The sequence below is a fragment of the Notamacropus eugenii genome, chromosome 1 (genome assembly GCF_028372415.1).
Source record: "Notamacropus eugenii isolate mMacEug1 chromosome 1, mMacEug1.pri_v2, whole genome shotgun sequence".
Taxonomy (NCBI): domain Eukaryota; kingdom Metazoa; phylum Chordata; class Mammalia; order Diprotodontia; family Macropodidae; genus Notamacropus; species Notamacropus eugenii.
In genome coordinates, this window is record NC_092872.1 from 705,300,077 (window position 1) to 705,313,664 (window position 13,588).

At 41.9% G+C, this 13,588-nt stretch overlaps 1 protein-coding gene across 17 annotated transcripts in view; it reads left to right on the plus strand.

The window, feature by feature from the left end:
- Positions 1–1,723: 1,723 nt before the first annotated feature.
- The window catches only part of ZC3H18 (zinc finger CCCH-type containing 18), an 87,823-nt gene continuing 75,958 nt past the window's right edge, over positions 1,724–13,588 (plus strand). For 8 of the 17 annotated variants that reach the window (XR_011972909.1, XM_072636306.1, XM_072636318.1 and 5 more), the window contains exons 1-2: positions 1,724–1,953; positions 10,227–10,843. Coding sequence is in view for 16 of the 17 variants with exons in the window: in XM_072636306.1 (XP_072492407.1) it covers positions 10,241–10,843 (603 nt within the window). In the remaining variant the exon portion in view is untranslated. Of the gene's footprint in view, positions 2,062–7,266; positions 8,960–9,302; positions 9,457–10,226; positions 10,844–13,588 lie in introns of those variants that run through there. The other 9 variants (XM_072636309.1, XM_072636312.1, XM_072636316.1 and 6 more) reach the window with 5 other exon arrangements.

Consider the following 13,588-nt stretch of genomic DNA (forward strand, 5'->3'; position numbering starts at 1 on the left):
GGCTTACAGCTGTCCCCTGCCCCGCCCCTGATCACAGACATGTTTAGCATTCCATTTTCCATCTCCATCACCTCCTCTTGGAATCCTTTTCAGCTCAAATACTGTCTTCTCCACCAGGCTTAGGCCCTTCTTGGTCTCCCTCTGGTTTGGGGGACCTCCCTCCCCCCACGCTCTTCCCTCTTCCCCAAAGCTACATTGTATCTTCTTTGTATGGTTGATTGTTGTCCTTTGTTCTCGAAGAGGACCAAAATGACATCACCATGATAAGGTCAAGTTTCAGTGTGTCTGACTGTGGCTGATCAGACCAATACAAACTTGGAATGCTCTACCACAAATTGGGCACAGATAGTCTATATGAACATTTTGGGTGGTTACTCCAAATTTGCACATCCTATATTTCCTTTGTATTGTCTCAATTCTGTTTCGCTCATAGAGCACAGCACCCTTTCTGATGTGGGCACACCATGCTGAGTGGTCCTATGACAGTGTCTCCCATGTCCCACAATCAAATCCAAAGTTCTTGAGAGAGACCTTGAGAGTGTCCTTGTATCACTTCTTCTGAACACCATGTGATTGCAACGCCCCATATGAGTTCGCCATAAAATAGTCTTTTTGGCAAGTGCACATTTTACATTCAAACAACATGGCCAGCCCATCAGAGTTGCACTCTCTGAAGCATAGTTTGAATACTTGGCAGTTCAGCTAGAGCAAGGACTTCAGTCTCTGGTACCTTATCCTGCCAGGTGATCCTCAGAATCTTCCTAAGACAGTTCAAATGAAAACGATTCAGTCTCCTGGCATGGCGCTGGTAGACTGTCCATGTTTCACAGGCATACAACAATGAGGTCAGCACAACACTCTGTAGACCTTCAGTTTGGTAGTCAGTCTAATACCTCTTCTCTCCCAAACTTTTCTTCAGAGCCTCCCAAATACTGAGCTAACTCTGGCAATGCATGTATCAACCTTATTGTCAATGTGTACATCCTTGGAAAATATACTACTAAGGTAAGTGAACTTATCCACAGCATTCAAAACTTCTCCATTTGTTATGACAGATGGTTCCACGTCTGGATGGTGTGGTGGTGGCTGATGGAGCACTTGTGTTTTCTTGGTGTTAATTATTAGGCCAAAATTAGCACAGGCAGTAGAGAACTGATCCATACTTTGTTGCATCTCAGCTTCCGAGGCTGCATTGAGTGCACAATCATCTGCAAACAGAAAATTCCAGTCATCAATGGAGTGAAACAGGGCTGTGTGTTTCCTCCCATGCTTTTTAGCATGATGTTTTCAGCCATGTTGTCCAATGCTTTCAGTGAGGATGAACATGGCATCAAGGTCAACTACTGTACTGATCGTAAATTCTTCAATTTGAAAAGGCTACAAGCCAAGACCAAAGTGGAGCGAGTGCTGGTGCATGACTTTCTGTTTGCCGGTGATTCTGCACTTAATGCAGCCTCCAAAGCTGAGATGCAACAAAGTATCTTCTTTTCATGTGCACACTAGAATGCTAAGCTCCTTGAGGGCAAGAGCTGTTTCGTTTTGTCCTTGACTCTCCAGCGTGCTGAATGGTGGCTAAAACCCAGAACATATATACTGCATTTTTATTGGTTTCAAGGCCTGATTGACCCATATGCCTCCATTTATCTTCCCCCAGTGCCTCCCGCCTCCCTTTGCGGCAAGGTTTCAGGCTAAAGGCAGCGTCTGTCTCTTTAAGCGTGGCACGCACAGCACGCAGGGCACTCACGGTCCGGCACGGCGCGGAGAGAAGAGGGGGCGGAGCGGCCGGTCCAGGCCAGGGAGAGAAGGAGGGAGGAGGGAAGCCCGCTCTCTGGAGAGAGGCGGTCGCGGCCTGATGACGTCGCACAATGGCCGGCCCCCGCGGGTAGTGGAGCCCGTTTGTTCCGCCCGCGTCGCCCCGAAGCCGGAGCCGGAGCCGGAGCCGAAGCAGCCAAGGTCTGTGAGGAGCGGAAGGACCGGGAAGACGCCTCGCCGCGCAGCCGTCCCCCCTCCCCCGCCCCGTCCCCCTCCTCTCCTCCGCGGCCGCCCTCGCGCTGAGGTGAGGTGAGGAGCGGGCGCCGGGGACTGGGCGGCGGCAGCGGCGCAGGCCCGGCCTGGGCTGGAGGCCGCGGCGGGGGCCGGCCGGGGCGGGGGGAGCGGCGGCCCCGTACGAAAGGCCGGGCCGCGCGCGGGGGCCTCGGAGGCGGGGAGGGGGGAGGGGCTCGGGGCTCGAGCACTTCAGGGCTCGTGGCTCCCCCGGCGCGCGCGCGAGTGTGTGCGCGTGCGCGCGTGGGGCGTGGGGGGGAGGGGCCAGGTTCGGCGCCCGGCTCCGTGGGGGGAGCGGCGCGCTCGGGGCTGGTGGGGTGGGAATGCAGCCCCAAAGCACGCGCGGTCACACTCCCTCACTGCCCCGGGAGGGCGGGCCGCTTGCGGCCGAAACCTGGAGACGCTGGCTGCGCTGGGGGCTGGCCGCCCGTGGGGGTCGCTCTGAGCGCCTGCCTGGCTTTTCCGGAGCTGTCACGGATGCTGGGCCCGAGCTTTACTTGACCCGTGCTGACCGACCACAAAGGCCAGCGGCTGCGGTCCACGAGGGCTTCCCTCCGCGGAAAGTTGTGGCGTGAGAAACTTTTGGGTGGAATTTGCTGCCTTTCCTCTCTGGAGCGTACTGGCTGGCTGTGCTCCAGGCCACTCTTGCACCTTTTAGAAAGAAGAAAGCGACAGCGTAACTTCCATGTCTGTCTGATTAAGAAATGGAAGCAAAGTGGGAGGGTTGTGGATGGGCTCGAAGTAACTGTAGCCATGCTGGGGAAAGTGAAGGTTTCCGCTCTTGTGCCTGAGCTCACGCTGAAACCTAGACTTTGCTACAGGGATTGTCTGTGCTTTGTTGTGGAGCGTGCAAGTTTTATCGCATTTACCTTTAAAAATATTCCTACAGCAGTTTAAGGTTCACAAAGAGCTGGAAGTCTTAGTGCAACTGTTACTTCATCTTACAGATGAGGAAAGAAGGCTTCTGAGAGGTCAGATCGTCGAGGTCTCTAAGTCCATTGTCAAGTCGTGCATTTAAGCGCTTGCTATGTGTCAGGACCTGTGCTAATTTAGGAGAATTTTACATTTTTTTTAAATAAGAGAAGAGAGTCTCATTGTGTGTGCGTTTGTGAGTGTATGCCATTTTGTGACATATCATTAGTTTTTTTTCTGACCAGCAAGCCTTAAGTTCCTTTTTAGTGATTTAGCTCTTTGCTTGATGATGGGACTGGGATCACCCTACCCTTGCCCCATCTGAAAGATTGGGGTAGCTCAGAGGATAAACCTTGACTATTGATTGAGCCAGCTTCATCAAGTCCAGGAAACCTTTTATCTTAAGTTGTTTGATAGCCATACAGTTTCCTGAGAAGATGTGTCCATAGTCTTTAAATGGTCATCTGTAACCACAGAGAAACAGTATTGCCGCTTCAGAAAAGGTGCAGTAAAGCCTTGCCTGTGATCAAAGTAGTTTTTGACTTCTTTCAGCAATTCTTGATTGTTCAAGCATGAATGACTGCCCTAGGACATTGGGGGAGCCATAGAGCAATGAGTCTCATAGTTAAATTTGAGGGAAATTAATGCTCAGTCCCCAGCCATACTGTTTCCTTCTGGGAGTGTTCACCTTTTGGGTTTCTCTCCTTTGTGGTCTCGGAGTTATGGCTGTAAAGTAAGAATGCTTTAAAAAGTAAAATTTTAAAAATACAGCCAAATGAATATTGACCTTCAAACAAGTCCCTTGGGAAGCTATATACTTATTCCAATAATGCTGTTATTGGGCAAAACATTTTAAGGAGTCCTCTTTGCCTTCAAAGCCTTTACAAGCTAGGGAAGAATATCAAGGTGATTATTTATAGTAGCCCTTGCTTTTTGGCTAAAAATATTATTACTCAGCTCAGTCTTTCAATTATTCATTAGATTTGAGATTGCTTGCTTTTTTACTCTTTCTGAATTCAGATTGTTCCCCAAAGGACAAAGACTTGCCACTATTTAATATATTTGAAAATACTGCCATATACACTGAAAGAGAAGTTTTAAAAGTGAGTTTAAATAGAACTGTTACTAAAATTTCCTTTTGTCTTATAAAGAGCCTTATTTGTTGGAATAAACATGTCTTCTTGCAGAGTGACTACATTTTGGTTTTTTTCATAATTTAGATGTAAAAACAAAACCAAAATATTTCTCTAGTTGCTTTATGATGGTGTGGAGGTGATACTGCATTCTTGAAGGTTGTGCCAGCAGAGCACAAAGGTCTAGCAGGTCCTAACAAAATTTTGAGTAGGACCCTGGCAATGGACTTGTTTGAGGACCAGCCAGACCCAGTGAAGTCTTATCACCAGAACCCTGATAGGGTGATGAATTTATTTGGTCCCAGAATTTTCATTTATGTAATCTATTTAGGTGTGCAGTTATCACAGACTTTGTATGGAGAGAGCGTTCACATTGCTGAAATCATGAATCGCAAATTTTTGCTTCTTAAAAATCATTCTCATCCTTTCAATCATATCTCATATGTCATAGGCAATTCCTTAAATGTCTGAACAAAGTCCTGAACGTTAGGCTTTAAACCTTGACATGAATTCATGATCATAGGATAGATAGTATTAGTTCATCTAAGAAGATAAAATTGGTCAAAATTGTTAGAAGTCAGCTAAGACTTTTTTGTTCAGAAAGTCTCATTTGTAAAACTAAAGTAAACCAGGTTTTTCTGAATTAGTCCTTTTTATACTAATAGAGTGTTAAATCTGGAAGGAACCATACAGATTACCTATTTTGGACCTTTTGTAGTATATGTGAAGTAACTGAGACCCAGAAATATTATGAGAGAATGTATGTGAAAACCATAAAGTTCTATGTAGTTATAAAGTGGTGGTTATTGTCAATATATATATTTTTTTTAGTAATTTAAAGTCATACAAGTAGTGACAGATTGCAGAACCCTGGTCTTCTGAAAGATAGTCCAGGATTCTTTCTAACTAAACCACATTGATAGAACTGGTCTGATGCTTCTGTCAGTGCCTGTGGATTCATAGACTTAAAGAGACTTGGAGGCCCCATAATCCAGCTCCCTCATTTTACAGATGGAGAAGCCAGGACCCAGGGAAGTTAAGTGATTTGCCCAAAGTTTACAAAGGTAGGAAGCAGTAGTGAGTTATGAACCAAGTTCTGTCTCTAGAACCCAGTGCTCTTTCCCTTAAAGTAAATGTTACTTTCATGTTATGATAGCTTTCAAATTTCTTACTGTTGGGTTGAAAAAGGCTTCAGAGAGAGAAACCATTTTATCTTTATAAAAGAGACATAACTAGTATAACACCATAGACTTAAATTTTGCTGGTCTTACAAGGGAAGACAAAGCTGACTGCCTGGAAAGTGAAGGCTTCCTCCTGAGAGTAGTAAGTGTGTTTAGTGCTTTTATTGCTCTGGCACATTCTTATGAGCACATGAAAGCTTATCTTCAGCCTTGAAGAGTATAGGAAATGGAATTTGGGGGGGTTCTTTTAAGTAGCTTCTCTTCCAACGTGCTAAAGTAGAACTTAAAAATCAAATTTGTAAGTGGACACAAGCATAGCAAGTGCTTAATTTTTTATATTTTAAAAATACATGTGTATCTTTGTGTCTGTGTCTGCTACTGATCTCAGTCCTGTGATCGGCATTTTAATCATTTTGAAGGTATGGATAGAGTGCTTAATAAATTTGAAGATAACTCAAAGCTGGAAGGGATAGCTTATATGTTGAACAGGAATCAGGATCCAGAAAGAGACTGGGTAATTGTTTGTTGAAGTTGTTGTAGAGGGAATTCATGACCAAGTATATATTGATAGATAATCCTAAGGTTTTATGATGAGACAATTTCACAAGTATAAAAATTTTGTCCAGCACCACTTGTAATCCCATCACTATTCTTTGGGCTCAAAGTAAACCCTTGTATTTATTTTGGAAAAATAAACTGTTGTATAAGGGGAGCTGCAGTACGATGTAAGTGGACACTTGATTGTATACATGTCGCTTCTGGTATTATGTGGTTGTCTCAGGGCAAGAGATATTTTATGATTTCTTGGTATCCCCAGGCATCTCCCTGACATATAATAAATGCTTCTTGATGAGTTAACCACTATTGGAAGAACATAATTCAGAGAAAATGTCCCACTGCTGTTAGCGTAGGCAGTTCCCAACTTAGGAATGGGTTGTGTTCCACAAGATCATTTTTGGCTGGTTGTTTGGAATTTGAAATATAGCATTTTCCATAGAAACAGTTTTTATAAATGGTACTTAGGTTTTCAGGGTAGCCCCCAAACTATAATATATAAGGTTCTCTGAACTTTTTGAGTCTCTCTGAAGCTTGTACAGGTCATAGGGAATTGGATATTGTAGCAAGGGGGTGTGGGTCACTCTAGGTTGGAGCTTTGCTAGTACTTACAGAATGGCGGAGAAGGTTGGGTGAAGGAAGAAATCAATGGAAATGAGAAGTTACTCCTGGTGGCAGAAGTGAAAGCTGTCATGCAAAAGTCAGGTAGAGCTTTGATGGCAATAACTGTTCTTAATGGTAAAGGATTTTCATAGTTTAGTGTTTGCAAATTGGGAACTACCTATAATGTTCTTTCCATACAGGAAGGACAAAGCAAGTTTTAAAATGAACTTTCTTCCATTTACTTACAAGCCCTTTTCTTGGATTGGTTAAGACTGATTCAGAAATCAGAAAGGCATTCATTTCTACATTTCATCATTTAAGGTCTAAATGTAAAAGTGCAGTTGGTTCTTTACCTAATTAAACCAGATTAGCATGCTTTATAATGAATTATCTATATGTGTGAAGATCTAGAAATAGGCTATGATAGTGTGTGGAACATAAGAGCTTTGAATAAGAGTATATCTCACATGTCATGATTAGATCATAACTGAAGATTAGATTGTGGTTCTGTGTTTAGCAGGCATATGCCGGAGATATCTGCAACCCATTAGGTGCATGGTTTGTTAGCTATAGATAGTTTCGATTGGAACTTAATTTTGTAGATAAATTTACTTTTGTAGGCAGTCCATGAAATCTGGTATCTATTTATTTCTTGGGGAGGTAGTAGCATAGATAAGACATTCTTTTGAGGATTATCTAAATTCATCACATAAAATACTAAAGGCTCTTTCATTGTAACCAAACAGCCAGTACAAAAATGGTTCTTGAGTGTATAGTATGTTAATATTATCCCTTCAGTAAGGCTTTAAAATGAGATTTTCACCTTGTTATAGTTTAGGCTCCTGACCTTTTGGGGGCTATTGTTAATTGATAGCCATTCCCTATTCCCACTTGACTGGGGGTGGGGGGAGGAAGTGAGAAGTGTCAGCAGAAGGACTTGAATTCTTGTTCTTCCTGGCACAGAGGGTCAGTTTTTTCCTCCACCTTTATTCACATGCTTAGAGCAGCATGAAGCATGAAATTCAAATGATTTTTTTGTAAAAAAGAAAAAGATCCTCAGTGTTCTCTCCTTTCCTTTCCTATTCAGGTATGCATTTCCCTTTCCATGTTGAACAGTTTGTAGAATGAGATGTGAGTCACTTTCAAATGTCTGTTTGCTTTTTAATAGTGACTTTATATAGGTGAGAAAACAAGTATCCCATATTTTCTGTTAATGGCTTATACATATCTATTGCTCTTAACTTTCTCTTTGCTTTCTTCCTTTCATTCTGGCTGGCTGGCCATTTTCTGCAAACAAGTCAGGGGATAGAGGATTGACCTTGAAATCAGGAAGACTTGAGTTCAAGTACTGTTTTTGACACATTCTGTGAGACCTCATTGCCGGCCAAGGAACTTTGTAAGACTCTAAGTTACGGAGTTGCCTAACTTCATTGATGAAGGGAGTTTACACTACCGACTTTGCTACACAGCTGAAATCCCAGGTTCTAAACAAACAGCTCTTAAAGTAAATTGCCATGACATATCCCTCCCAGAGAATTTTTTCATTTGTTAAAACAATAAATTGTTGTCAGAGTTGTGATTTTAGCTTTTTGGAGGAGTGAATTTCTGAGCTTATTTTCTACTTTTATGTGCTTTTAAATGTTTTACTTTTGAAGAGTGAGCCCCAAAGACTCTGCCCAAACCAGTAAGCACTGGATGATTGATAGACTTTAATTCAGTGTACGTTTTTTTTTGCTCTAGATCACTAAGATAATAGTGTGCTTGTGATATTACTATCCTGTTTCATTATTGAGATTGTGGCAGACAGAAAAAAACCTCAGAGGTGGGAGGATTAGTGTGAGGCTATGTTAGAAGGGGATGGTATGCCATGGAGAGCATAGCCTGAAATAAGTATTCAGGCAGTGCTGTTCAGGGAAAGACTGAGATTCAGAAGTCTACCAGGGTATGAAGTTAGCTGCATTGCATTGTATATTGAAATGCACATTGAATTTAGAGTAAAAAAGTCCTGGGTTCAAATGTGACTTCTAATTGGGGGATGGTGTGTGGGGAGGGGGTGGAATTGAAAAATATCCTGTTCCTGAATATACCATGTGACTTTTGGGCAAGCCATGTCCCACCTCTGACTCTCCTGGTCTTCATCTGTCATTTGAGGGGGTTGGACTAGATAATCTCTAAAGTCTCTTTCAGCTCTAAATCCTGTGATGCTGTGAATGTAGCCAGTGTGTACATCCCTGTAGATTTCAGAGGACTGCATGAAAACTGCTCAGTGTTTTTTCTGCCACCAACATGCAGAATGAAATTAGTAAATGTCAGCCATCTTGCCCTGCATTTAAAAACAGGAGAAGGAAGAACAAAGTACACTCCTAAAGCATCTGAGTGGGATACCAGCATGTGTGCACTTTATAATTAAATCTGGAGTAGTAAAAATAGACTTGAATATCTTCTGAAATAGAGCAGAATGAGACTGTCAGCATCATGTAAGCACAGCTCTCGTAATATGGAGAATTTTCTACCAGAAGTTCTTCTCTACAGGTGAATATACCCATTGGCAGCTTATATCAAAGTCATGAGTCACAATTTTGGTGGGAAGGAAGGAATCCCTCATTGTAGATATGATGGTGTCTACTTAGTTACCTGACAATACAAAAATGGCCTAAAATATTATAACGAATTATGGTGTCCCTGAGTAATTCTTTAGTTCATAGCATTCTATATCTTTGCTTCTGTGGGCATCTTTTGTATGACAAATGCTCTTCGGCTTTTGGAATGTAAAGTGATACTGATAAACCCATCCCCTCCGGTGAGTAGAGTTGTCCCAGGTCATAAAATGGACCACTAGTGCCCACTATCTATTATCCTAACTTATTTTTAATAGGTGTTCTGATCTGGGTGGATGTTAACACAGTACTTATACATGAAAAGTGACAGGCACCAACGTGGACACCCTTTGAAATGCATGCTGAGAGTTGCTAAAGAACTGTCTACAATTATTCTACTTTAGGCCCCTAAGGTTAACTCTAAAGCCAAAGGTAGGTTTATGGCTTACAATCTGGTGCCGTGTACAGCATCAGTGGTTACCATATGGAGGCCACATTTAATTTCAAAAACATGTCACCTAAAGTCGCATTGTTGTCTCTTACAGCAAAAGATCTTATTGACTTTTTTCTTATTAACTTTTAGAATGGGGGAGGGAGAGGGAATCATGTCAAAATTGTAACATTGAGATATTGCCTTAAATTGCATTTGTATTTAGGGGAAGGTAGAGTTCAGGGAAGTAGTGTGCTGAGGATAATGGAGGATCTTAACACATATGGCATATTTCACTTAAATTATCATTGCTAAATATCTCTTAAGTGGTTTATAAATATCATATTAATTTATGATTCTTAATTGGATCTATATGATTTTAAAGTTAATTGCCTATTTTCTCTTGGAATGGTACAGTAGTAAGAGTTCTAGATTTTGTGCCAAAGGAATTGGGTTCAAATCCTGGCTCTGCCACTTACTATATAAGCTTGGGCAAGTCATTTAACCTCTGCGCTGAGCTCAGTCCCCTTATCTGTAAAATAAGGGAGTTCTGAGGTCCCTTTCAGCTCTATAAATATATGATTCCAAGGAGCGTAGCATCTGTAGTCTGGGGAATGAGTCTAAATTATAGATAATCTCTGTTCAGGATAAAGCCAGATGAAGGAGAGACACTTATACCTTTTCTCTTCAGGCCAGTAGAACTAGGAAATGATATATATTTCCCAGTTTATGTTGAATTTGATAAATGTATATATTTCTCGTTCTTTTGTAGACCAGAAGACACTGATGGATGTGTGTGAGAGCCCTGATCGAGATCCTGGATCTCCAGAAGAAGAGCAGCCAGAGCTCTCAGATGATGACATTCTGAAAGAAAGTGGGTCTGATCGGGAGTTGGATGGAGAGGGTGGGCGGGGCACTGACTTGGAGGAAGAAGAGGATGATACAGCAAGGGCATTGAGTCAGGGTGAAGAGGAAAATCATTCAGATGAGGAGGACCGATTAAGTGAAACCAAATCTCAGGACTCTGATAATAATGATCAGAGCAGAGAGCTTAAAAACTCCCCGTGTCAGGAGGAGGAGGAGGAAGAAGAGGAGGAGGAAGAAGACAGGACAAATGATCTTCGAGATGAAGCCTCTTCAGTCACTAGAGAACTGGATGAACATGAATTAGATTATGATGAGGAAGTTCCTGAGGAACCAACAACTACTGCTCAAGAGGATGAGGCTGAAAAGGCTACTGGAGAAGATGAGGACGAGAAAGGAGAAGGTATTCCAGAGGAAGAAGAGAAATCCAGTGATAAAAATGGGGAGGAAAAAGAGCACCTGGAATCTCTGAAGGAGAAAAAAAAAGAGGAAGATGATGGAGAAATAGATGATGGAGAGATTGATGTAAGTAATAGCCTTGAAAACTAATGTAAATTTAACTAAAGGAAACAAGATTTTGTACTTGCTTGGCATAAATTTTTGCTTGTACACACATATTACTCCACTGCCCAGTGTCATTACTTGATGAAAACATGACATTAGGCAAAAAGATATGGGGAAAACAGTTCCACAGAATGTTATAAAAAAAAAAAATGATTAGCTGGATTTCATGATTTTATAATATGTCATGATTATAGTGTACTAATGATGCCATTGCAAAATGATATTGGTCTCGGAAATGTTATAAAGGATGTTTCTGGACTGGGCAGTTGGCTAATCATAATAGACATGACTTGGTGCTTCTTGGATTGTATAACTGAATTGAAAATAAATGACCCTGGATCAGTTTTGTCCGTAGTGCCTTGCTTAGTAAGCTTCACTGATCATTACGACTTTTGCCATACAGTAAAAACAGGAAAGAAAATGCCTTGAAATTCAAATTTAACTAATTTTCTACTTTTTGGATTTGGCTAAAGGCTAATCAAGGAAAGAGAATAAAGTTTATTATTTAAAGTGTCAGTTTTGCATTATCCATCAGATTTTCTATTTAGTAATGAGGACAAAGTAGTTTTGATGATTCCTGCTTATTTTGGTTTATAGATGTTAAATTAACCTCCGCCTGGATAAGGAAAGTTAATTGTTCTAACATTGTATTCATGTTTCATGAGCCTCTAGCAACAGATTTGATGTTTCAAAGATCAGAATCCTGCAGTGTTTTTGAGAATGGGTTTAGAGGGACGAGAGACAGAAATACCAGGAAGCATTGGAATGCACTGGCTTTAGAGGCAGAGGATCCAGCCCTCTTTTGCAGGGCCATTTTCTCCTTCTCCCAGACCCTACAACACCTTAGTGCAGCAGGAACAGTCAGAATGCATCTTGCTCCCCTTTTCAGATTCTCCCTCTTCCATTTTCACTCAGCACCTTCTCCTCCTTTGAAGTCTACTCTTTCCAACTATATCACCCAGTCTGGAGCCTGGTGGCAGTTAGGTAATCACTTTATACTTTTCTTCTTTCTCATGGAATTTCATGCTTGACTGACTTTCAACCACATTTTACTAGTCTTATACTAAAGGACTTTAACAATACATGTTAATATTCTTTCAAACACTAATCTCCTAGGACTTCAGGCTCCTCAGCTCTATCTGCCATTCCACCTCAGCCACACGCAGTGATGATCACACTCTTGCTTTTGCGGTCATCTGAAAAGCTCCAAAATGCCTTTATTCAATCATAACCACCTATCGTTCCATGTCTTGCTTTGCCTTACTCCTATGCTGTACTTTCCTAGGCCATGACTCCTGTTATGGCTACACTTTTTCTCCCTATTTGATCCTCTGCTCCCAAATTACTTGTTCCCTTGTTTTATCACTGCTCATGCCTTCCCACACATCAATCCTGGATTACTTCTTCCATGTGCCACCTTTGCATCTGTGCACCAGGCACTGAAGGTAGCTGAAAGACGTCACTCAGCCATGCTCACGAGGTCTGCTACAAATTTGTGAGCTAATCTCAACTGGGCCCTCATGTTCCTTTTCCTTAATTGAATATATATCACACTTCTTATAACAGCTATTCCAAAACCTCTCTTCTCTCAAGCTTTCCCTACCACCCTCTTTCCCAGTACTTACAGTTGAGAATCTCAAAAATGGAGGCTATTAGGAGTTCCTTTTCTTCTCTCTCACAGCCTCCTAACATTATTAGTGCCCATTTTTTTCTCATTTACTCTGATGTCTGATGGTCCTTTGAGTTACCAAGGCCAACTCTTTGCTCTCATTCACTCTTGTGTTCCTCAGAGGCTATCCCCATAATCATTCATTCCCTTTTTGTAATTGTAAAATTTGTCTGTTTCCTTTTCTGCTGCCTATAAATATTCCCAGGTGTCCCTCATCCTTAAAACACACATACACAACACCCCACCATCATTAGACCCTATCATCCTCTTAAATTCTTGTCACATTTTCCTTCCCTTTTGCAGCTAAGCTCCTAGAAAAAGCTATTTAAGTATATACTTTAATTTCCTTTTTTCTCAATCTTCGGCCATTTTCCATTTGCCTTTGCTGGATTGAAGTTGATCAGTTATAAAATTATCAAAAATCACCTAATCTAATGCCCTTTTCCTACTTGTTATCCTTTTTGACCTCTCCATAGCATTTTACACTGCTAACCTATTCTCCAAGATATCTCTCCTCTCTAGGGCTCTCTTTTAATTCTCCAACATCTCCTGACTAATCAGAGTCTTGCTGGATCACCATCCTTATCATGCCTCCTAATTGTGGGTGTACCTCCAACCCTCTGTCCTTGGTGCTCTTCTCTTTGAAATCTCTCCCTAAATGACCCCATCAGCTTCCATGTTTTTAATTATCTCTATGCAAATGACTCCCAGGTTCTGTATATCCTTCTCTAATCTCTCTCAGCTACAGTCCTACATTTCAAACTGGCTACTCTGTAGGGATCTCAACAAGTCCAACAACTCATTATCTTTCCCCCTATCCTAACCCAATGCTTACGCAGAGGTCAGAAGAAGAGGTACAAGACCACTGTCAAGGTCTCTGAGGAACTTTAGAATGGGAGACACTGGCACAGGACTACCCCCCCCCCAACATGCCCACATCAAAGAAGGTGCTGTGTCTCAGCACAAAGGGAACATTAGACGGGCAGGTCTGGAGACATCTCTTTCCCAAATGTTCAAACAGACTATTTGTGCCCAAC